Source organism: Gobius niger (genome assembly GCF_951799975.1).
Source record: "Gobius niger genome assembly, chromosome: 11".
In the NCBI taxonomy this organism is placed as follows: domain Eukaryota; kingdom Metazoa; phylum Chordata; class Actinopteri; order Gobiiformes; family Gobiidae; genus Gobius; species Gobius niger.
Genome location: NC_136862.1, coordinates 32,478,430 through 32,504,520, shown reverse-complemented (window position 1 = coordinate 32,504,520; position 26,091 = coordinate 32,478,430). Strand labels below are relative to the sequence as shown.

Genomic DNA, 26,091 nt, shown 5'->3' with positions numbered 1-26,091 from the left:
TTGTTAATTCTCTAACAAACGTGAGCCTGGTGTGCCCACTCAGGAGCACAAGGGAGGCTTTCTGAACCGCTTCCTCCTGCTCCTTCCAAAGCATAACACTCCATACGCATTCTCGCGGAGTGAAACCAATGGCGGCTGGCTGCTCTGCTTTGTGGCGATGACCCTAGAGGCCGCCATTGCTTTAGAACCTCCATTTAGCCGCTAGTCTCCCATTGGAATGCATTGAACTTTACACACGTTAAAAACAACTTCGGAGCCTGGTGCCTAATTTTCTTAAACTTTCTACAGCTAGATATTCCTCCTGTGACAACGCTGGGTTAGATACAATAAAAGACACCAGGCTGGTTTTTGTAAATAACATTATAGAAATCTCGTACTAATGTGGGCTGGACTGTTAGCACTGGAGCTGCGTGAACAGCAAGGGCCGAGTCTACAATGAAGATCCTGCTCTTATGCACTTTTTAGGCACATGCTTCATCAGAGCTGGGGAGGAGGAGTCTGTAGATCAGCCATGATTTCCCCCTGGTCATTGTGGTAAACGGGGAGGAGTGATGAGGCGCTGTCTATTTACAGTCTATGAGTTAAACAGACCGATGTTGCAGTGAAGAGCAGCTCCACCAACATGCACCAACCAACTTCAGTTCCACGTTTATTTAGAAGCGTCAAAATTGTTCATTCTAAATGTAATATGGTCAAACAAAACATTGTTTGGTTAATTTACAAATCATTCCAAACATACTGAACTCCTCCCGCATGATAATTCTCTGTTGACGTTTTCTAAAAAGCCTTTATTGTGCTGGGCTGGATATATTGACATTTTTTAAACATAAGCTGGTTTCTTCCACGCGTCTCGGCTACAATAAGCCTTTGTCAAGAAGAAAATTGCAATTTGTAAGTAAAAAGACAATGTTGCGTTCAAAATAGACCTGCAATTCTCCCAAAACTACACTTTTGACTGTAAAACTTTTCATATCGAGGTGATTTTCGGTACTTGCGAGCAGACAATTATTACTATTACAGTTATACCGAAGATTTAGCTAAAAAATGTACCCAGTTTGGGATGTTTATTGTTTAACTTCCTTATTGGAAGTGACATATGTGGAGGTAAAGAATTTTAAACGGATGAAAATGAGAGATGTCAGAATTCCATGGAACTTTCCATTCATCTCAGGGTGTCAAACATACGGCCCGCTGCCCTGTAGAGCAGAAATTCCACAGTATGTAAAAAAAAGTAGCCCAGGGGGGGGCAATTAATTTTCAAAAGGGGCCACATGAGAAGCCTGAATTGAGTCGGAGCCGCACCAACAAAAACTCAAACTTATTCTGCTCTACTTTGTGTATTTTGAATAGCTGATACCTACCGTTATTTAGGAGTATTATTTTCTGTAAATATTTAGTCATGTCAAGCCAAGGACGCGCATCTGTGCGCATCATTATTTAGGTTATAAAACTTTTGATCCTCATTAACTTAAACCATCGCACTGAAAGCACCTCCATAAACAAAAGCTCCAAAATAAAACATTGTTGTGATTGGGAAAATACTATTGAGGAAACTTTTTTTCAACAAATGAATAATAATGAGCCTGGCAGGACTGTCGTCTCATAAAAACGGCTTACACTTATTGCACTTTATAAGCCGGTGTCGCAAGTCTCTGCTACGTTGTAGTCGATATTCATTCACTCCACACTCCGTGGTAGTAAGCTATATTGTAGCCACAGCTGCCCAGGGGCAGACTGTTCATGTCCCACTTGACTACAATGTGTTGTTTGTATCCTGATCTCTTATTATGTCAGTGCCCTCTGCTGGACACCTTCTTTCTCTTGATTTTTATTTAAGATGCCCCCTCGTGGCTGGAGTGAGCATTCTGGTAGTAAAAAAAAAAAAAAAAAAACTCTGTACAGGAATGGGCTAGAGACTTACTTTTTATTGACATACTTACAATTATGGGCCAGACTGAATCATCATCCGGCCCGCGGGCCGTATTTTGCCCAGGTCTGGTCTAGCACATTCCTGTGCGGAGTTATGGTTTTTTAAAGAATAACCAGAATGCTCATTCTAGCCACTAGGGGGCATTAAATTAAAAAGAAAGGAAGAGTTCCACACGTGTCCAGCAGAGGGCACTGACATAATAAGAGCTCAGGATATGAACAACACATTATATAGCCACGTGGTAAATGGACATTCTGCCCCAGGGCGGCTGTGGCTTCAATGACAGCTTACCACCACCGAGTGTGGAGTGAATGAATAATGACTATGTAGTACTTTGAGGAACTTGTGACACAGGCTTGTAAAGTGCAATACAAGTGTAAGCCGTTGTTATTAATGAAGCTACAGTCAAGTTGGGGCTTTGACCAAATCACAGCTCATTATTATTCATTTATTGGAAAAATGTTCTGTATTATATGTGCCTCCTGAGCCAAAATGAGTTTGACACCCCTGATTACTCCATGTCATTAACTTAAGAAAAATGTAACAATAACTTTTCCTCACTAAATTGCCGCTTCACTGAAATAAAATTATGATTATTACGTACAACAATCTATCCTTTGAAAATGGAACTCTCCCTTTTGTATAGCATGGCAAGTTACGGAAACGTCACATCTCTACATCGCATGCCTTAAACAATGGGTTAGGGTTAGGGGTAGCCTGTCTCAAACCCTCTAAGCCTACAGCAGTTTCATAATGAGGGTTTCAAGAGCCATTAGGCGAACACCGCTTTCTTTTAGAATTAATTCCATGACCGCGGGCGTCCGGAGCCTTCCTTAAAAACATGTTTTGAACCCAGTTTTGAGGCTAACAGTGTCTGACAGCCCTTTGTTTGGTGGAAATTAAGTGGCGCCCCGCGTGGTGCGATCAGGTTCAAAACAGGCTAAGATCTTTCATCCGGCTCTATTGTCGTGCACTGTCTACCAGCTTCCCGATCCCTCAAATCTGGCATGAAGTAGCAGCATTATGCAGTACATACACTCTAGATCAAAGAAGAGTTGCATTTGTGTGCAGTGAGTGGGGACCGACCAGACGATCCAGAGCGTGAGAGAGAGCCAGCAGAGGGAGCCCCAGCGCAGGAGGTCACAGATGTTGTAGGACGTTTTCTTCTTCTCCGCCGACGGTGGTGCGGACTGCAGGGCAAAGGCGACACATGTCATTTAAAAATGTTATGCCTCATCAGTATTTGGTGGTGATTGTAGTCCTTTCTGCTGTTTGTCTTGGACCTGCCCTCCATCTGAGATTATGACATCATCACATTCGTTCACGTTCTAGAATGTGATGATGCAAATACAACTCGAAAGGAGAAAGACAGTTTTTCAAAGAAATCTTCAAACAGAACATAGTATATATATGTTTTTATCTGATCACTATTATTATCTTATTACCCCTTAACTCCCACCTGAACCGAGCACATTTTCTCCAGTTTGGCTTTACCCCCAGTCCAAAAGCTTCTGGGAAAAAGCTGTGAAAATAGCGACAAAACTGAGACGAAAACACTGACGGAAATGTGACAAAAAAGTGAGAAAACATTGACAAAAAAGTGACGAAAAATGGATGAAAAAGTGGCAAAAATGTCACAAGAAATTGACAAAAAAATGGACGAAAAAATGACAAAAAGTGACAAAAATGTGACAAAAATGTGACAAAAAACTTACAAAAATGTGATAAAAATTTGACAAAAAAATTACAAAAATGTGACAAAAAAGGAAAAAATAAAATAAAAAATATGACAGAAAAATTACAAAAATGTGATAAAAATTTGACAAAAAAATTACAAACAAATGACGAAAAAATTAAAATAAAATGTGACGAAAAATGACAACAAAAATGACAAACAAGTTACAAAAATGAGTTGAACACCCAACAAAAAAATGAAGGAAAAAAAAAAATCTGATGACGTGAGGAAAAAGATCCTCTCAGTTCAGGCGGGAGTTAAGAGGTTAATTATGAGGTTTAGGTCTCAAATCCTGCCATATTCATCTTTTGGCCGGAAGTCCTTTCAAATGATTATATCACACCAATGTTCTGACAACACTTTTTGACACCTTTATGAAATAATAAGTCAACCATAGTAATACAGAGAAGACGCTGAACTCTGCGCCAGGAATCACAGAAATATTAACCACAAACCAAGTTACCGACGTAGAATTTGTAACTGCCCATCAAACTACATCCTGTTCAGAATGTCCTGACGTCATGTGAACGCAACCTACTGTACGGCTGGGACTACTGATTATTTTAGTTGTCAATAGTTAATCAGTTGTTCTCATTGCACTTTAAGGACCTTCTTTAAAGTTGTGGCCAATAAAGCTAACATTCTGTGGCCAGTGTATGTGGTGGTTGTGAAATAATTGTACAGCAGTGAAAGGGCTGTAGAGTCAGTGACATGTGGTGAGGTTTGCAGCTGGTGAGGCACGTGTTATATAGACTCCTATAGAAAGTCAACACAACTGTCGCTCGAGATGGTTTCAAGTCAAATAAACAGGTTTAAAGTGTCGTTCATGTGCCAGATTCTTTATCCAGATGATACAAAACCAACGCCTCTAGAAAAAGAAAAAAAAAACGTCCGACTGTATTTCATTTTTTGAGGGTGAAAAAAGCACAAAATGGGAGAGAGAGAGAGAGAGAGAGAGAGAGAGAGAGAGAGAGGTGAGTGAATGAGCCCAGGTCAGTGTGTGCGGGACAGGTCACTGTCTTGAGTGTTTTGGGATCAGAAGTTATCTTTTCAACTATCTGACCATCATCACACCATCCGTCATGAGTGCATTGTTTTTGGATTGATGGACTAAGACTCACCTGTAGGAATTTGAAGATGATTTCTGGAGCCTGCTTCTTGTTCATTTTCGCTGCGTTTCTTATTATGAGCTCAGCCTCTTCTATTCGCCCTTGGGAGAGTAACCAGCGAGGAGACTCTGGGATGTAACTGCAATAAAATACCATTTAGTATATACATAAATACATATATACATATATATATATTTTTAAATATATACTATATTTATATATATATATATATTTTTATATATATAAATATATATATATATTTTTGTAACTTGTTTGTCATTTTTGTTGTCATTTTTCGTCACATTTTATTTTCATTTTTTTGTAATTTTTTTGTAATTTTTTTGTCAAATTTTTATCCCATTTTTGTAATTCTTGTTAAAAATGTTTGTTTGGATAAAGTGTATGTAAACATAAGGTTCCCAGTTCCAACTGTGTATAATATGTATATTACATACAGAATGAATTTTGCTAGTAGTATTTACTAGTAGTAGTCTAATATTTATTAGGTGTTCCGAATTGCGATATGCTGCTACTGTTCGGAGGCTCTGAAACAAGCTCAAAACCATCCATCCAGTTTCTTCCGCTTCATCCGGGGCCGGGTCGCGGGGGCAGCAGTCTCAGCAGAGATGCCCAAACTTCCCGATCCACACACACCTCCTCCAGCTGTCCTGGGGGGACCCCGAGGCGACACCAGGCCAGCTCGGAGACATAGTCCCACCACCGTGTCCTGGGTCTTCCCAAGGCCTTGTCCCAATAGGACATGCCTGGAACACCTCCCGCGGGAGGCGACCAGGAGGCATCCGGAACAGATGCCCGAGCCACCTCAGCTGGTAACTCAAAACCAGCTTTAACAATTATAATAAACTAAATGTTATTTGTCTCTGTGGTTTCAGTCTGCGAGTGTGTTTATTCTGACATGTTGACCAGCTAAATGAATACATTCAAACAATGAGCATTGCCTCCACCCGGTTACACATACGTCTGGGCACATGTTTGGTTGATCTATTGCATCCTAAGGCCACAAAGATGGAGGTTCAGTCCACCTACCTACCACCAGAGCGGGAGCAGGGCGCAGCAGGGCAGGCTCAGGCCGAGGAGCAGGCTCTTCCAGTCCCTGAAGAGGAACGCCACCAGCGGCATCAGCATGTACCCGGCTGCGAAGAACAGGCACACCCCAAGCGAGGAGAAGGCCGTGCGCATGTGAGGACTCAAGATCTCCATACCTGGGCACAAAACCAACACGGGTCACCTTGTGTTGCGTGATCTGCCGACAGGAAGGGGAGAGCGATCTGCATGCCTAAAAAAAACAGCCATTTCAAGTGATGTCTTATTCCAGAAGCTTTATTCAACATGGATTTCACACGGCTTGGACTATTTCCTTTCTTTGCAAGAGAAGGGAGAAGCGATCGATCACGAACAGGCCAAGCAAAAGAAGCAGCTGACGTTGGCAACTTTTCACCGTAGTTTGTGTTTAAGTTGTTTATTTATTAACTAGACTTCCTGATCACTCTGTGCTTTATCTGCGTTTTCAGACCGAGCAAACACACCCGGGTAACTGGACCAGTTTTGTTTTGCAGAATAAAAGACCGTTACGAAAGCTACATAGAAATTGACTTGACTCTGAGGCCTGTTGCACAGTTCTGCAATTAGAAAGCAGTGAGAAAACACAGGATCATTTGAACTCCTGCTAGTTTCTGTACACTATTGGAGAAGGAAATGACTAAATGTAGATCAGATATAAAAATGCACGGAAGAGGTAATCAGAGGAAACCCAAAATCAAGCAGCCATATTGGAATGATGAATTACAGTCTCTGTGGTTGAGTCTTCGTTTGCCTGAGAAACACTTTTTGAATTGTTAAGAAGAATAGAGTTAAACGAGAGGGAAAGCCCTTCAGTTGGAACGCCTGCAAAGCAATCGTTCACAACAGTTCTGGAGAGAAATCAATAAGCATGGACCAAAAAGAAAAAAGACAATTCCAATTAAACGGGTGGGAAACAGATGACAGAAACCGGTTTGCTTGTAATACCAGTTTGGTGACCAGTCTCTAACAGAAAAGGAGATATTACTGTGGAGGAGGTGAAGAAAGTCATTGAAAAGATTAAACCACATAAAGCTGTGGGAGTGGATGGATTGTCTAATGAGGTTCTTAGAAGTCCTAAGTTGTTGAAACCATCTGTCCAGGTTGTTTAAACATTGCTTTCAGAGTGGTATTATTCCATCAGGATGGTATAGGTCTATTTCAAAGCCTATTCGCAAGTCCTCACAAGCTGACCCTAAAGTTCCTCTCAATTATAGAAGTTTGTTAAGCACAGTTTACAAGGTGTTCTGCTATTCTGAATAACCGGCTTTGTGAATTTATAGAAATTAATGAAATCCTGGATGAGCAGAATGGATTCAGGAAAGGCAGAGCATGCATAGATCACACATATGTACTGTCTTCTGTTCAAGCACGAATGCAGGAAGGCAAAAAGCTTTTGATTGGATGAACAGAGACCTTTTGGAATATAAGCTCCTTAAGTATGGTATTGGTGGCGATCTCTATAAATCCATGAAAGCTCTGCATAAGCAACCAGCAGTCTGTGTGCAGGTGAATGATTCGAGGACAGGCTGGTTTGGTGTGAAACAAGGAGCTAACCTGGGAATAGATATTGATCATTTGAATCTCAGCATTTTGTTGTGCGCTGACAATATTGTTTTGGCTGCAGAGAATGAAATTAATTTAGATATCTTGAATGATTGGGACAAGGCCTCGTGGAAGACCCAGGACACGCTGGTGGGACTATGTCTCCGAGCTGGCCTGGTGTCGCCTCGGGGTCCCCCCAGAACAGCTGGAGGAGGTGTGTGTGGACCGGGAAGTTTGGGCATCTCTGCTGAGACTGACCTGGCCCCGGATAAAGCGGAAGAAAATGGATGGATGGATGGATGGATGGATGGATGGATGGATGGATGGATGGATGGATGGATGGATGGATGGATGGATGGATGGATGATTGGTGTACTAAATAGAGACCTGATATTAATTGTGATAAGACTCAAATAGTTCTTTAGAGGGCCTTATGTTTGTCAAAGTGAGTATCAACTTTATTTTGGTCAAACATTGCTGATGTACTCTGCAACTTATAAGTATCTTGGTTTTGTTTTCATGAGAATCTGATTTTTTTTTATGGTAGAAGAGTACACACAGATTCTGCAGGGAGGGCTCTGGGTTCAATAAGATGAAATAATGTCCTGATTTGAGTTTCACTATATTCACTCAGCTGTATGACTCAATGGTAGCTCCTGTGTTGCTCTAAGCAGGACTATGGGGTTTTCAGGAGGCTGCAGAGAGCGAGAGAGAGAGAACTCTGTCCAAAGCAAAGCTATGAGGTATTTCCTTGGCATCCATAAGTTCAGCCTGAGGCAGCCATAGAGGGAGACCTGGGCTGGGCACCCTGTGTGGTGAAACAATGGGTCGAAACGTTAAGACTTTGGAACCGTCTTGTTCAATTACCTGTGGAAAGACTCACTAGGAAAGTCTTTATTTGGGACAAATCTCATAAATGTCCTTGGTCTCAGAAGGTCCTTCAAATATTTACAACAATAAAGTCACAATCATTGTTTTGTAATAATTTACAGTGTAAAATAGCAAACCACAGGCAGATGCTATTTGATCATTACAAGGAGCCGTGGATAATTGAATCGCTAAGCAAACCCAAACTGAGAACTTACATTCAGATTAAAGAATGTTTTTTCAACAGAGATTTATGTTAAATGTAATTTAAAGAGGACAGCAGTCTTTGTGTGCTCAGCTCAGAGCAGGAGTGCTGCCTCTCGAGGTGAGGGGGGTCATTACGGGGGGGGTTTCTGAAGAGAACAGACTCTGTAATGTTTGGTGGAGGATGGATTCCACTTTATGTTCTATTGTCCATTGTCTAATGCAGTGGTTCTCAACCTTTTGGAGCCGCGACCCCCATTATAACAGGTAAAGGGGTTCGTGACCCCCCGCCCGGGTAACACCATGAGAAATAGGAACATTAGCCTACATAATTCTTTAAAAAACAAAGAAGCTGAAATAAAATTCATTAAGCTATAAAGAAATAATGGCACTCTGGTACAATAGCAAACACATGCTACAATAAAACATTAGATTATTTGCTACTGAAAATATGTATATTTTATCTAAATGATCTGGCGACCCCCCAAATTTGTCTCGCGACCCCCATGGGGGTCCCGACCCCCAGGTTGAGAACCACTCGTCTAATGATTTAAGAACTGCTTTGTTTGAAAAAGTTGAATGTAATAATCCTGATCTATTTTGGTTGGCAGAAGGCGATATGTTGAGTTGGTTATTTAGAAATGACATTTTTGGCTTGGTGAGACATGAGGAGAAAGCATGGACAATGAGATTGAAAGCCTTGTATCCAGATTTTTGATTTTTGTGCCCAGCCCATGTGGATGAAGTGCATGACACTTTAATAAAAAATATGAATTCATTCAACGATGCACAACAGCTGTCAGTTGATCTTCTCCGACTCTCATAATCTGGGCATTCGGACACCAGGACAGCGAGTAGGCCATTTGGTCCACGACATAAGGAATAGTGTGGACATTTGGACAGGGCCTCAGTATCATGAGATCCATCCATGCACTTTCACATTTGAATTCAGCAAGTTACTGAATGCTTGGGAATTTGGCTCTTAATCCTTTTAACGTCACATTGCCATGTTAGAGGCAAATTATTTGTACAGAAACGGTCCCTCCTTCGCATCCTAAACACTTCCAATCTTCCACTGTTTGACTGTGGAGACGCCATATCGGCTTGTAAAGTGGACACTGTTTCACTTTGCAATTGGTTTGACACATCACTGTTCGCTTTAGGTGAACTTTAAAAATGAATTGAATACCCAGCACAAAGGCAGAGATGTACGTGGAGACTCTGCTCATCCCGACCACAAAGTGTAGAGCAGCGAACATGGGCCACGATGGAGCGAAGATCTGGAGTATGTAGAAGGCCGTATGAATCGTCATGGCAGCAAACAACACAATTTTCCTCCCAAACCTGAACCAAAACACAAATCAAGTTTGAAACGCAATTCATTCTCATGGATATTGCTTTTAAAGAAAGGAAGCAACATAGTTTGTCCATTACCGATCAGACAGTTGTCCCGAAATGAAGGATCCTGCGAGGACTCCACCGAAATTAATGGAAGACGTCAGGGGCGTCTTCCAGCCGTCTTCACACACCAAGTTCCACTGCAACAAACCAGAAAAATGTGTTTGAAACTGACATTCTTACCTCGCCATAGTAGGATCTGGCTTCACCATTCCTGACCATATGGGAAGAAAAAGCCCATTAAACTAGGTCCATGAAGGCTCAGTGTCTATGTGATTTTTATGGTGCAACCTGTACTTTGGTGCTAAACCATGAAAAGACTTGTACACAAGCAAAGTACAGGTGCTCGTCATATAATTAGAATATCATGAAAAAGTTCATTTATTTCTGTTATTCAACTTAAAATGATAATTTTGATGTTTATGTCTTACAGTCCATTTTTAAATCCGATCCGACTTTACCCTGGAGCCGATCGTCGACCGGCCTGGGCCGATTGCAGTCAGATTAGAGCTGCATGTAACCGCTTAAAGAGGGGGTATTCTGCTTTTTTCAATCACATAGCACCAGTCTATATCACACTACAATGATGAGCAAACCTTCTGTTGGTCTGTAAATGCAGTAAATTAGAATAACTGCCTTGTATAAAATTGCTTTCTCAAAATGGCTGTAGTGAATGTCTTGAAATAGGCCTCTGTCTCTTTAAGAACCTCTGAGCCTTTAGACAACCCCCATGAGCTGCCACCTTAACGTGGTGGGGTTGTTTGAGTACCCGAATGACCCGAGGAGCTATGTTGTCTGGGGCCCCTTTATGCCCCTGGTAGGGTCTCCCATGGCAAACAGGTCCGAGGAGACGGGTCAGACGAAGAGCAGCTCACAAGACTCCTATGGACAATGAAAGAACAAGGACCGTGACGCCGCCCGGCATGGCGCAGCCGGGGCCCCACCCTGGAGCCAGGCCTGGGGTTGGGGCTCGGACTCGAGCGCCTTGTGGCCGGGCCTTTGCCCACGGGGCCCGGCCGGGTACAGCCCGAAGAGACGGCGTGGGCCCGCCCTCCTGTGGACTCACCACCCGCAGAGGGATCCGTAGGGGTCGGGTGCAGAGAGGACTGGGTGGCAGTCGAGGCCGGGTGCCTCGACGACCTGGTCCACATGCGCAGCTTCTGGCGTTCGGGACATGGAACGTCACCTCGCTGGGGGGGAAGGAGCCTGAGCTTGTGCGGGAGGTTGAGAGATACCGGCTAGATATAGTCGGGCTCACCTCCACACACAGCTTGGGTTCCGGATCCCAACTCCTGGAGAGAGGCTGGACTCTCCATTTTTCTGGAGTTGCCCGCGGGGAGAGGCGGCGGGCTGGGGTGGGTTTGCTCATATCCCCCCAGCTCAGCCGTCACGTGTTGGAGTTCACCCCGGTGGACGAGAGGGTCGCGTCCCTACGCCTTCGGGTCGGGGACAGGTCTCTCACCGTTGTCTCGGCCTACGGGCCCAACATCGGTGCAGAGTACCCGGCCTTCTTGGAGTCCCTGGGAGGGGTACTAGATAGTGCTCCGACTGGGGACTCCACTGTTCTGCTGGGGGACTTCAACGCCCACGTGGGTAACGACAGTGAGACCTGGGAGGGAGTGATTGGGAGGAACGGCCTCCCCGATCTGAACCCGAGTGGTGTTCTGTTATTGGACTTCTGTGCTAGTCATGGTTTGTCCATAACGAACACCATGTTCGAGCACAAGGGTGTCCATAAGTGCACGTGGCACCAGGACACCCTAGGCAGGAGGTCGATGATCGACTTTGTAGTTGTGTCATCTGATCTCCGGCCGCGTGTCTCGGACACTCGGGTGAAGAGAGGGGCTGAGCTGTCAACCGATCACCACCTGGTGGTGAGCTGGATCCGCTGGCAGGGGAGGAAGCCGGTCAGACCTGGCAGGCCCAAGCGTGTTGTGAGGGTCTGCTGGGAACGTCTGGCGGATCCCTCTGTCAGTGGGGTCTTCAACTCCCACCTCCGGAAGAGCTTCACCCAGATTCCGGGGGAGGCGGGGGACATGGAGTCAGAGTGGACTCTGTTCTCCTCCTCCATTGTCGATGCGGCTGCTCGTAGTTGTGGCCGTAAGGTCTCTGGTGCCTGTCGCGGCGGCAATCCCCGAACCCGGTGGTGGCGCCCGGAAGTAAGGGATGCCGTCAAGCTGAAGAAGGAGTCCTACCTGGCCTTGTTGGCTTGTGGGACTCCTGAGGCAGCTGAGAGGTACCGGCAGGCCAAGCGTGCTGCAGCTCGGGCGGTCGCAGAGGCAAAAACTCGTGTCTGGGAGGAGTTCGGGGAGGCCATGGAGGAAGACTATCGGTCGGCCTCGAAGAGATTCTGGCAAACCATCCGGCGCCTCAGGAGGGGGAAGCAGTGCTTCACCAACACTGTTTACAGTGCGGGTGGGGGGCTGCTGACCTCGACTGGGGATGTCGTCGGGCGGTGGAAGGAGTACTTCGAGGACCTCCTCAATCCCGTCGTCACGTCTTCCAATGAGGAAGCAGAGGCTGGGGGCTCGGAGGTGGGCTCGCCCATCACCGGGGCTGAAGTCACCGAGGTGGTGAGAAAGCTCCTCGGTGGCAAGGCTCCGGGGGTGGATGAGATTCGCCCTGAGTACCTTAAGTCTCTGGATGTTGTAGGACTGTCTTGGCTGACACGTCTCTGCAACATCGCGTGGCGGTCGGGGACAGTGCCCCTGGATTGGCAGACCGGGGTGGTGGTCCCTCTCTTTAAGAAGGGGGATCGGAGGGTGTGTTCCAATTACAGAGGAATCACCCTCCTTAGCCTCCCCGGTAAGGTCTACTCCAGGGTGCTGGAGAGGAGGATCCGGCCGATAGTTGAACCTCGGATCCAGGAGGAACAATGCGGTTTTCGTCCTGGTCGTGGCACACTGGACCAACTCTATACCCTCCGTCGGGTGCTTGAGGGTTCATGGGAGTTCGCCCAACCAGTCCACATGTGTTTTGTGGACCTGGAGAAGGCGTTCGACCGTGTCCCTCGTGGTGCCCTGTGGGGGGTGCTCCGGGAGTATGGGGTCCGGGGCCCTCTGTTAAGGGCTGTCCGTTCCCTGTATGACCGCAGCAGGAGCTTGGTTCGCATAGCCGGCAGTAAGTCAGACCTGTTCCCGGTGCGTGTTGGTCTCCGCCAGGGCTGCCCTTTGTCACCGGTTCTGTTCATTACTTTTATGGACAGAATTTCTAGGCGCAGCCAGGGGCCGGAGGGTGTCCGGTTTGGGAGCCTCAGAGTCTCATCTCTGCTGTTTGCGGACGATGTTGTTCTGATGGCTTCAACGAACCAGGACCTTCAGCACGCACTGGGGCGGTTTGCAGCCGAGTGTGTAGCGGCCGGGATGAGAATCAGCACCTCCAAATCCGAGGCCATGGTTCTCCACCGGAAAAAGGTGGCTTCCCCTCTTCAGGTCGGTGGGGAGTCCTTGCCTCAAGTGGAGGAGTTCAAGTATCTCGGGATCTTGTTCACGAGTGAGGGACGGATGGAGCGTGAGATTGACAGACGGATCGGTGCGGCGTCAGCAGTGATGCGGTCGCTGTATCGGTCTGTCGTGGTGAAGAGGGAGCTGAGTCGGAGGGCAAAGCTCTCGATTTACCGATCGATCTACGTTCCCACCCTCACCTATGGTCATGAGATTTGGGTAATGACCGAAAGGACAAGATCGCGAATACAAGCGGCCGAAATGAGTTTCCTTCGCAGGGTGGCTGGGCGCACCCTCCGAGATCGGGTGAGGAGCTCAGCTACCCGGGAGGAGCTCGGAGTAGAGTCGCTGCTCCTTCACGTCGAAAGGAGCCAGCTGAGGTGGCTCGGGCATCTGTTCCGGATGCCTCCTGGTCGCCTCCCGCGGGAGGTGTTCCAGGCATGTCCTAGTGGGACAAGGCCTCGTGGAAGACCCAGGACACGGTGGTGGGACTATGTCTCCGAGCTGGCCTGGTGTCGCCTCGGGGTCCCCCCAGAACAGCTGGAGGAGGTGTGTGTGGATCGGGAAGTTTGGGCATCTCTGCTGAGACTGCTGCCCCCGCGACCCGGCCCCGGATAAAGCGGAAGAAAATGGATGGATGGATGGATGAGCCTTTAGACACGCCCCCTCCACACGCTGTCTGTGGCATCAGTGGGGAGGGGGTTCTGCTGAGGAGCAGTGGTTGGTTACTCGGCTGGTGACGAAAGCTCGGAGGCGTCTCCAGGAGGTGGGGGCGTTCCTAGGAGGACTCAGGCAAACCTATCCCTAAAATGGCCGCCGTCAGAGTTTTTACAGATTACTCAAAAATACGTGAATGTGCCAAGGCAACACTTCAGGCATGTTTTTAATGAGGGAATGACAGAATAACATGATGTAAAGCTTGAAAAAGTCAATTTTGCATAATACGCCCCCTTTAAGGTCAGCACACACTACAAGATTTTCCTAGTCTTAAACGATTGTATATAGAATGGGGGGTCCACACTACATGACTGGATTCAGTGCGATTCTAGAACCTTTGGGGGTTCACACTTAACGACTGAGAATCGTAAGAGCGAAGACACTACATGATTCTAAACAGCTGATGTTTAATAACATCTACCGCCTCATTTCTCCTTCAAGAACTGACCCCAGATCCGCAAAGATCTGCCTGTGTTTGTGAGCGTGGGAAAACGTGTGTGTCCTGATTGGTCAACGGTGTCAACAACGTCACAACATCGCAGCGCTAGCTTACTGCTACTACGAAGCTTCAACTTACTATAGTTCTGTCAAATGGAGATAAAAGTCGGCGAAACGAAGAAGCGGGACGTATTCCGGTGGATAAGAAAAGGAGACGAGATGGAGGAGACGGAGGAGACAGCGGAGAAAGCGGATATGGCTAGCTGCTAGCGACGAGGTGAAGCTGACAAAATGCCAACATATCGTCAGAAAACACCAGCGGCCTTTTAAGCTGTGCTTGTTTATTAGACAATTCTCTTCCACAAAGAGCTGTAGCCTATCGTTGCATAGAGTCTTATAACGTTAGCCGCTAGCCGTTAGCCGCCAAATGCTAATCGGTCTCTTTACTAGTGTTTTATGTCAAGATTTGTCTTTTGTTCACCTGTTTCTGTATGTTTTGTCTTTGGTCTAGTCCTGTGTTTTATTTTGACATGTGTTCTTGTGATTTTGCTTTACTTCCCTCACTAACTGCCTGCCCCGCCCGGATGTGTTTCACCTGTGCCCCGTTTCCAGCTCTTCACTAAAAACAACATAGCAGCCAAAGGTGATATGGTGTGCATAGCCCCCCTTGCCCCCTTCTCCACTCCCCTGCTGCTGCCAAAGGACATGTGACTGGAACAAGACTGGCTTTGGGGAAAAACGGATTGAAGTCGAATCTTTAGCCTAGTCGGATTTGACTTCACATGTAAACATAGTGAATAAGATTCTGTGTTTTGAATGACTCCTGTTGGTCATGTGTGGAGCAGGCACATCAGCCATTTTTTTGGGGATGGCTTTCCAGAGGCTGGCTGCATGTTACTCTCCTGTTATTTTCCCTGTACTTTCAGTAAAGTAACATGTGCAATAACCCCTTTGCAAAAATATATGCAATAATGTATGTATCTACTTCACTTCGTCAACCACTTGCACTATGACTGTAAACCTGCACTGCTAAAACTGACATTTTATTACAGTCCGTTTATATACATTTATAGATTTTTACTGTTTATACTTTTTGCCCCCTTAAAGTTCTTTGGTATTGTATATAAGATGCCTCTCTTTACTATTTAATTGTTTGCACATTTCCTGTCTTTCTTTCACTCCCTGGGTGTTTCTGAGAGCTGATAACAAGTCAATTGTGTATTGTCTATTGTGAGATCAATAAAGGCTTATCTTATCTAATAAAAATGTACCTTTATTTCATAAAACTCAGCAGGGCTTCTCTTGAGGAGTTCTTTTTTCCACCACAGTTTGCAATGAGAAATGTAAGACCTTATTAACACTTTTTTTAAGACCTAGAATTACAATATTTAAGACCACACGCATCTAAAGATGACTCGCATTTTATGTAAAACCAAGTCAAATAATATTTGAAATTGAAAAAATAAACCAAAAAAAACCCTAACCCTAACCCTAACCCACATTTGATTTATAAAAATGATATAATTTAGAGCAGAAACAAGCAACCTGCATAATATCAACAGATTGTTATGGAAATAATTATTAGGGAGGGATCAATGTCAATATTTTATTTTACATATTGCCTTCATTTGCAATTGTATACATATAATTTATGTGTGTGTTAGATACTACACTAGCTATGTGAAGAACAATAATTTATTATTCCAAGTGAATGGACTGTGAGTTCACATTTGCAGTGTTCACTACGAAATTAAACAAAGAATCCAGTGCATCAGACTCTCATGAATTAGCGATAAGAGAATTGTCTTTAACAGTTTGTCTCGTGGCACTCACTGAGTCCACGAGGCCATCGATGCAGTTTACTCAAGTTAAAGAAGTCTTTGTCAGAACGGTGCCGCTCTGGTGCAAAGGAAACAAGCCTGTGCCGCTGCAGAGCATCACCAAACACCACCACACTTCACTAAGGTGTGGACCCTGTCCCTCTAGGCCCCTGTCCCGCTCAGAGCCTCATACTGCTCTGTGTGAACCATGCAACTTTTCATATAATAACTTCTGTAAGTGAGACGCGCGATGTTCAGGATGTAGCCGACCTGATGTGCCGTGTGTCTTTTTGCACTGACCTGTCCTGCTTTCCAATGTGCATCCTTATTAGTCTATGGTCCAGTGGTTCCCAAAGTGTGGTCCTGGCTGGCCCCACAGGAGCTTCCACACATACTTACACACTGTCAAATGTTTTCATGTCGATTTGCATTAGCCTATATTTATATAAATCTGGTGTAATTACAAAAATATAGACCACACTTGTTGGAACGCTTGTTATAAATGTATTAACCAATAATTAGGAACTCACAATCTCTCTCGGCAAATACACTGTGGCATAGGCTAATTTTAAATCTTTTCATTTCTGTCATTTTGGAAAAACAAGTCCACAATAAAAGTTCTTTCTTAAGTTAAGCAATAAAACTAATGTCTAATGATTGAGTACTGGGAGTTCCTTTGCTTTTCGGAAAGTAACTGTACTCTAAATACTTTCAAATGAAAGTGTAACTTCACCTTCCTTCCTAAAATGAGTATTTAAAAATACGGATTCTAAATAATGTACCATGCTCAAAATATAAGATCAGGGGCCGCGATGTCCCGGACTTTGGGAATGGCTGGTCTATACAAATTATGTTAAAAGGTTTTTATTTTTTTATGTTTTGTTGTCTGTGGATACAAAATAGCCATGTTTCTCAACAGAGAACGTGCGCATCCCCTTCCCTGTGCGCGGTGCACTCACCTCCGTCACTATCGTAGACACATACACGCTGTCATCATACTCCCATCCGTCCGAACACCGCTCCTTCCCCACGCTCGACATGTTCACGTCTCCCGGCTCCAGCCCCGTCTCCGAAAAGCCCCGCAGCGCCTCCAGATTGTAGCGGGCGCACCGGCTTGGCGCCACGGCCCCGCTCTCCTGGTCCCTCTCCAGCGGGATACTGTTGTTCCTCCACGCCGCGCTCAGGTTCGCCTCGACTGGGATGCGGCAGCGGTGCGCCGGCGTGTCCGCGAAGAACACCACGGAGAGCCCGGTAAAGCCAACCGGAACTATGGCCAGGGAGAGGAGAATGAACAAGCGCCACTGGTACGGCTGCGACTCTCCGAGGAACGCGGTGGATTTGTCGTAGTCGATGTCCGACATGGTGAGGTCCTCAAAGGCGCACGCTTTACGCACGGAGCCGAGGGGAGCGCAGCGCAACTTGGGGACAAAGTTAAAGCAGCGGTTTTTGCTGGTAATCCCCCACACTTGTCTCTGGGGAATACGAACAACGCACTGAGGATTAGAGCTGCTTCAAAGCTGTTTGCACTTTGGATAGAAGCAGAAACAGGGTTCAATCAAAGGAGAAGTTTACGCGCAGACCACGCCTCCACCCCTGTGGCCAGACTCAGGCTAAGGAAAAACCGTTACAATCTCTAAAGGGTTGTGCTAAAGCAAGAACTCTCGTCTGAATTGATGAAATGATTTACTTTTTAAAGCCACAGTGTCTAGAATTTCCCCCAATAGGCTAAATAAAATTATAATACAAGCCTTTATTTTATGACAGATATTTTCATCCTTGAAAAATACCTCATAAATGTGTGTTTGTACATTTATGAGGCTCACCCCTCCTATGATGTGACTGTAAACTTTATTGGGAGTGGGTGCGTCTCCAGCTCGTCGTCATGGCGATGTGACGGGAGGCAGTGGAATTTGAGATTTATCACAGGTTAATTTCTCATCCAAATTCATTCTTTTCTTACGCAAACAGAATTTTCTGTGTAGAGCTGGTCATTAGGAGCATGTTTTTGTTTCGCCGCATCAGTATAGTCCAAAATGTTAGCAGTACTAAGTAACTCTTCCCCCTAGAGGCCATAACTGCAGGTGTCGTAGCAAGTTACGATTTTTTAACTTATTAATTGTCTTGGAGAGTAAATACTACGCTGACAGGAAAGGCGAAGGAAGAGAGGGTTACTGTGCATCCAATTATACAAACTTGGCTGTAAATACTGTTTAAAGGGACGTTAGCCCGCAGCTAGCTTTGCCCGTTAGCATGTTAGCTTCTTCTTCGTGATTCCATTAGTGTGTATTGGTGGCTCCGGCCCGGTGGCAGTCAAGTTGCAAACATGGCTTTCTGTCCAGAGACACCAGGGGGAGATGAAAGACCCTCCAATCATCCCATAAACACTTGTATTACCCCCACAGGGACTACGGGGAGGATTTATTAAGGTAAACACGTTACTTAGTACTGCTTTAAGGGGTTAATGTACTTTTCAACAAATGAAAAGAGAGATAGGGCAAACGGGATAGTGCTACTCCTGCCTGTGCCTGTTATTTATTTGATAGGATTTAAATAGGCTAAAGTTATTGTTTAAACTGTGTCTTCCTAATGAAAGCGCTTGCTAATTGTTTGACCGTTCGGACAGGGCTTTTAGTTGATTTCATGTGTGTCCATATATATGTCATGCTAGTAACGGTTCACTTTTATCGCTTGCCGTTTTGCAGCTTCAGAATATTGAAGCAAGCGAGTGGACGGTGAGTAACCCTGTCTACCTTAGGCCTGGTTCACATGGCAGGATAATTAGGCCGATTTTAGCCCCGATCCTCCCCTTCCGACGATCTTAAAGGAACAGGCCACCGTTTTCCCATACTGCGATATGTTCTTACCTGAGCTTAGACGAGTTGATACGTTCCTGTCTGGTCTTTGTGCGTGCCCGTTGAAGAGCTTGGTCGCTTCTAACTTCACCCCCCTTTGGAGCTATATGCTGGGAGAGGCAAAATGCTAACAACATCTTTGGTCGTTTTGCGTGACTGAGGGCACACGCAAAGACCAGACAGGTACGCATCAACTCGTCTAAGCTCAGGTAAGAACATATCTCAGTATAGGAAAAAAACGGTGGCCTGTTCCTTTAAAGGAATAGGCCACCGTTTTTATATACTAAGACTTGTTCTTACCTAGCCTTAGACGTGTTAATATATCCCCGTCTGGTCTTTGTCCGTGCGCACTGTCACGCAAACGGAGCACATACGCAGCCTCTCCCACATGTCATATAGCTCCAAAAAAGCTCACGATAGAAGCTACCAAGCTCTTCCACGTGTTCCCTATTTAAATAAAGTTACGTGAAGTGTTTTCATGCAAAGTATATTTACACAGAAATGTAGCATGTCGACTTTATAAGCAAATAAAAAGGGGGACTATATTGTGAGGCGTAATGATACGAGGAGTAAAACGTCCGCGCAGTAACTCCTAAAGACTTCCCCCGCTCACTTCCGTCAATAACCTTTAGGAGTTACTGCGCGGACGTTTTGCTCCTCGTATCGTTACGCCTCACAATATAGTGCCCCTTTTTATTTGCTTATAAAATCGACATGCTACATTTCTGTGTAAATATACTTCGCATGAAAACACTTCACGTAACTTTATTTAAATAGGGAACACGTGGAAGAGCTTGGTAGCTTCTATCGTGAGCTTTTTTGGAGCTATGTGACATGTGGGAGAGGCTGCGTATGTGCTCCGTTTGCGTGACAGTGCGCACGGACAAAGACCAGACGGGGATATATTAACACGTCTAAGGCTAGGTAAGAACAAGTCTTAGTATATAAAAACGGTGGCCTATTCCTTTAAGGACTCTCCGTTTATTGTAAGATAAACGTATCTCAAATCCGGGACACTCCACATGTTGGATTGTTCTCCTGGTGTGTGGTGAGCCCCGAGGACAAACGAGCCGCAGCCTGTCACTGTGACGAGTGGCCAATCGGAAAGCGAGGTGACGAGGCGGCGAGGACGTACGGAGGGGGATCCAAATTGAAGGCAGCTGTCATAGCACCAGAAAGTGAAAAACAAACAAATCGTGGCCTCTATCTCTGCTCCGTCCGCCATCTTTGTTCACTCCGAAGTCACGTTGAAATCAGTCGGTGTGTGACGTGTTGATTTCGCCGTGCGGCTGCACCCGCACACCGTACGATCCAAACGGTGAGACCCATGTTTTGTTTTGTTTGTTTTTTTATCACCGTGTGTGGGGTCTTTAAAGCTTCACATCATGTTATTATGTAATCCCCTCATTAAAAACATGCCTGAAGTGTTGCCTTGGCACATTCACGTATTTTTGAGTAATCTGTAAAAACTCTGATGGCGGCCATTTTAGGGATAGGTTTGCCTGAGTCCTCCTAGGAACGCCCCCACCTCCTGGAGACGCCTCCGAGCTTTGGTCACCAGCCGAGTAACCAACCACTGCTCCTCAGCAGAACCCCCTCCCCACTGATGCCACAGACAGCATGTGGAGGGGGCGTGTCTGAAAGGCCATTTTGAGAGAGACATTTTATACAAGGCAGTTTTTCTAATTTACTGCAGTTACAGACCAACAGAAGGTTTGTCATCATTGTAGTGAGATATAGACTGGTGCTATGTGATTGAAAAAAGCATAATACCCCCTCTTTAAGGTTTAGTTTGATTAGGAACACGGTGTCCCTGTCCCCTGAAGCCAAAAACCTGTGATTCAATCTGGCAGCGTCACACACAGGTCAAGCACGCTCTCTCTAATGTATGCAATCAGAACATTTCTCTCACTCTTGGTCCCTGAGAAGCTGCGGTTAAAGTCTGGTCCAAGGTCCAAAAGCTTATACAGGGTTATTGTTTTCAAGCCGGCTCACTCGGCTTCTGCTACTGTTTACCTATAAACACACACACGCAGGTTTGACATTTACTCTGCCATGTTTCCTTTTCTTTTCACGCCAGATTTAAACCCATCATCGGCAACGGTCCAACACCAGAGCCAAGTAACGGGTACGTTTTTCAAACAGAAGACACTCGTAGGTCGGCACAGCGCTTGATTGTGAAACAGCTCACCATAAAAACGCCTTATCCGTGAACTCTGTGAATCCTTACACAGCATTGCACGGTGGTATGTGGATCTTCTGTTTTAAATGGACTTCGCAAACCAATCACAGCTCACACACGAAGTTCAGCATCTATACTTTATGGCTGATGGTAGACTGACGCCCAATTTCACTTGGCTGTTATCGAGAAATTCCATAGACCTATAGATAATGTCTGTATATCTACATCCATCTGGATTTATAGGCCCAAAGTCGAACCGATCTGATTGGGAACAAAGGCGGCAATCATGTCTTATCTCACGTGTCACAGGTCACGGATTTATCTGATAGAGCTGCATCCACGGCTGATCATCGGCTTGTTTTACTTTTAAGAGCAGATAACCCCCGACCTAAACCAAGTGCATGTTCTCCAGTTTTACCCAAATCTTTACCTTAAAGGAACAGGCCACCATGTTTACATACTTGCGTTCTTGCCTGAGCCTAGATGAGTTGATGCATACCTGTCTGGTCTTTGAGTGTGCCCTCAGTCACGCAAAACAGCCAAAGATGTTGCTAGCATGTGGCCTCTCCCAGCATATTCCTATAGCTCCAAATAGGGGTGAAGTTACAAGCGACCACGCTCTTCCACGGGCACAAAGACCAGACAGGTGCGCATCAACTCGTCTAAGCTCAGGCAAGAACACATCACAGTATGGAAGATCGCCCTAGGTCTAATATAGCACAATATAACAAGTCCTGGCAACTGAAGGATATGCCAACTTCCTTATTTTTGTAATTGCATACTTCTAGAGACAGATATTGATCTGTTTCTGTTTAGTTTTAGCCCATGGAAAGCAGTGGGTCATCAGTATGGCGCTAACTGTCCTGTGTTAGATCAGCTGCAATATCCTTAATTCAACCTGGATAGACTCAAACAGACAAAAGCAGCGATTAGGAAGATTTATTGACATGTACATTAGTTTTGGTGATCAGACCCCGGCGGTAACATCGATGTATGAAAGTCAGTGTGGATGAACAGGTTGGAGTTAGGGATGTCTTCCCTGGAGCCTGGACACTGGTGGTGGTATGGAAGATCCGTGAAGCTGCAGCAGGGAGAAGCCGTGGGCAGAAGAGGCGGAGGCGGATCACAGCACAGCGGGGAAGCGAACGAACCATGATTGCCGGGGCTTAAAAGCGAGCCTGAGGGCGATGATTGGCTGCTACGGAGGTGCGGCTCTTACGCTGATGGCTGAGGTGGAGGTGTGGCCCTCACGGAAGCGATCATTGGCTGGAGGTATGTGATGCTGAAATTATTCACAATAGAATCAAGATCACAATTTTAATGGTCGCAATTGGCAAAAAAACATTCACGCAGACAGCAATTATGTATACAATGTCTTCTGAAAACCGGCAAATATCTGGACGTATGAAAGCTGAAAACCAGTGTGACCAGATCGCACACATTAAACACTAATGACGAGATTTTCGGCTCTCTACTGGGAGCCGAGTCTTTGGGATCGGTTCGTTTCAAAGAGCCATTCAAAACACTGTCTCTTTTTAATATGAAATTTTAATAACGCCCTTTCAGACAACTCACAATATCTAAGATGCGATCAATACATTTTCTAAGATAAAATGGGACTGATGTTTACGCTTTCAAACACGGGAATCAAATCTAATAACTGACTGAAAAATCGTTTTTTGCGCATTTACCTTTGCCTTTAGAGCAAAAAGCTTTCACTTGTGCGTGCTCTGTTGTTGGGCTGATTCTTGTGTTCATTCGGGGGCTCTATTCACAACTGACATCTGGTTCGAGCCTTAAAGAGCCGTTCAAAAGAGCACATGTGAGCGGCTGGTCACATCACTATGAAATACAGCTACAGTGTGTCGCCTCAAAGCAAGAAAACCCCTTTACCACTGCTTCTGCTTCAGATCACCCCACATTAGCTCCCAGTCTGCAGGGATGAAGTGGTTAAATATCTCAACTGTAGCCCTAATGCTACTTAGCAACATTTCAAGTACAAGCCATGTGCTTAACTTTGTGCTCTTTGAGGAATGTTGTCCAGAGGAAACGACACCTTTCAGCTCAGCACAGTGAAGGCTTCCAGTTGTTTTTTGTACTTTGGTAAGGCTTTAGTAGTAACTGTAATAAAGTCTACATTTTTGTTGAACTCCTTGCCTGGATTTCCCTGTAATTGAAGCTGACACCATCCCACTTCCAGGGGGCTCTCCTCTCTTCTTCTTCCTCCCCCCCTCCTCTCCATTGTCCACTGTGCACATATCTCTACTCGGGACATTTCTTGGTGCTCAGGCCCTCTCTCCGGAGACTATGGGGGACTTTGACGAGGACACCGCCTTCCTGGGGCAAACGGGACCCTACTTTTGGACCACGTTTTTTCTCCTCAACACCGTTTTCGTCTCCACCGGCTTCAACGGACTCTACATAGTCTTCATCGGGTCGGCCCCAGAGCACCACTGCCTGGTCCCCGACTCCAACCTGACGGCAGAGTGGGGGGACGCTGCGATTCCGGTGAGGGTGGTGGACGGGGAGGCGGTGCGGAGCCAGTGCAGCCGGTACAGGTTAGACGTGGTGAGGAATTTGTCGGCGCTCGGCTACGTTCCCGGGAGGGATGTGAACTTGAGCGGCCTCGGCCAGGAGCCGTGTCTGGACGGATGGACGTACAGCAAAGAAATCTACCAATCCAATATAGTGACCGAGGTACGTAAGCGTCGTCGACAGGTTTTGCACTCACGACACTCTCGAATCCGATGACACGCTTTTCTTTAAACCGCCTCTTCTGATGGTGAATCCAACACTTGACAGAGAAGACGTCAAACTTTGTGCCAGTTTTCATTTCACACAGATATAGGTCACGCAACTGCAGAGATATAACTATATTGAACTGTATTATTGTTATTGGCTATGACATGTTACAAGGACACAGGGGATCACTATGTACAGCACAATGATCACAGAGGGTTTGAAGTTTTTGCTTAGTTCTGACGGTGAGTTTGGAAATATCGTGCCATGATCGCATGTTATTTGCAAACAGAAGTGTTGAAAACATCAGACTTTGCAACAGGTTGCATTTACGACATTTACGACACCAGTAGCTCCCCACCTTTCCCCAAAAGTTTTCTACTTTTCTACATTTCTACATTTGAGCACGTTTTCAACACGTTGAACAGTGACTGCAAACAATTAGGGTAAATACAGTAAAGACTGAACCGTAAACTTCAGTTATTTTTCTTTAATTGTGTTGAAATATTGACATGTACTGTCGTAAGTTGCTCTTGCTTTTTTAAGTTGCTTTTCTTTCACCTAAAAGTAGCTCACAAGAGGCCCCTGTTCTATAGAGCAGTGTGTCCCACCCAGGGGTGCGGGGACCCCTCGCGAACCTTGCAGGGGGTACTTGGAACTATTTCAGATTGAACAAAGGGGAAAATGTAACATTTTTTTAATAGGAAAAGCTATATTTTTTCAGTAAAATGTGTTGATTTTCTGAGAATTGTTGGTTTATTTGGACTGCAACATTGTCCTTTTTCTTACAAATACCACTTTTAAGTAATTACTTTCTAAATAAACTGCAACACCCTTGAGGTAGGGGGTACACGGTTGACCACTGAAAGGCCCAAGTGGTACGAAAGACAAAAAACGTTGGGAACCACTGCTATAGAGCAGTGTTTCCCAGGGGAAACCCCCATAGTGGGTTAGTACCCCCTGTTATAGGGGTACAGGGACCCCTGCTATAGAGTGTCCTGTCATCATTTGAGCAGAACAGACACAACTCAATGGAAAAGACACGGCTTTGGAAAGAAATCTCCAAACACAAAACGTCCAAATGTTTTCCCCGATCATTACCCGGAAGTGGTTGGATTCACAAACCTGCCACAAGCACATTGTTTGGAATATTGTCCCCACTTTTGAACGCCTTTTATCTGAAACCTAAATCCACATGTGCTGAGAGAGAGAAGGCGTTGAACTTTGTGACCATCTTTGTTTCATGTGGATAGGTCCAGCGATTATAGTTATTAAACATAAAGCAAGACAAGACAGTCACATTAATAAACAACGAGGTCTTCGCGATGAATTACTTTACTACTACAACTTATTATTACATCACTCCACAAAGGAATGAAGCAATTTCTTGGGTAAAATTTACATTTGTCCCTGATTTTGAGAAAGTAATTTCAAGAATTACATTTGGTCCTAGATTGCACCAAATTCTGGGCCTATACAAACTATTTTTTGACGGACAGATTTCTTGAAACCTTCAAATCAGGCACACATTTACTCATTTCAACAAAATGTTACTCGTTTCCAGATTGCTCTTTGCAATTCACGTTAAAAGTGTTTATCTCGCTGCAGTATTTCAGGTTCTATTCTTTGGAAATATCACTTTTTTTTGTATGTTTTTTAACTTCATTTTATGTTTTTCTTTGTCTAATTTTTAACATTTGAAGCAACATTATTTTGAAGCATGTAGTCAGTGCTGGTGGGGCCTAAACTGACACAGAAAAAGACATCAAAGGACTCTGTAATCAAATACTTTGATTCAATCCAAAATAATCCTTCCTCACGCCACTAAAACTGGACATTGCGACACTGCTATGCTTTTTACAAAATGGTTTCCACTCCATGTTTTTTTTGTTTTCTAGTGGGACCTGGTTTGTGACAACCAATGGAAAGTGCCCTTCGCCTCCTCTACACTGTTTGTGGGATACCTCCTCGGGTCGCTCATCTCGGGACAACTATCGGACAGGTAAACCATTCCAGTTGGTGAAGTTACAGT

The 26,091-nt window shown here is 45.2% G+C and overlaps 2 protein-coding genes across 2 annotated transcripts in view; one reads left to right on the top strand and one right to left on the bottom strand.

Annotated features, from left to right (window-relative positions):
* The window catches only part of LOC306970374 (solute carrier family 22 member 4-like), a 29,242-nt gene extending 11,442 nt beyond the window's left edge, over positions 1-17,800 (bottom strand). The window contains exons 1-6 of the mRNA XM_079566336.1: positions 17,246-17,800; positions 9,905-10,008; positions 9,660-9,814; positions 5,826-5,997; positions 4,787-4,913; positions 3,017-3,120 (exon numbers count right to left, since the gene is read on the bottom strand). Of these exons, the coding sequence (XP_079422462.1) occupies positions 3,017-3,120; positions 4,787-4,913; positions 5,826-5,997; positions 9,660-9,814; positions 9,905-10,008; positions 17,246-17,647 (1,064 nt within the window). The 5' untranslated portion in view covers positions 17,648-17,800. The remainder of the gene's footprint in view (positions 1-3,016; positions 3,121-4,786; positions 4,914-5,825; positions 5,998-9,659; positions 9,815-9,904; positions 10,009-17,245) is intronic.
* Positions 17,801-23,455: 5,655 nt separating this feature from the next.
* LOC306970377 (organic cation/carnitine transporter 2-like) overlaps positions 23,456-26,091 on the top strand; it is a 30,106-nt gene continuing 27,470 nt past the window's right edge. The window contains exons 1-2 of the mRNA XM_079566339.1: positions 23,456-24,017; positions 25,958-26,061. Coding sequence (XP_079422465.1) covers positions 23,628-24,017; positions 25,958-26,061 — 494 coding nt within the window. The 5' untranslated portion in view covers positions 23,456-23,627. The remainder of the gene's footprint in view (positions 24,018-25,957; positions 26,062-26,091) is intronic.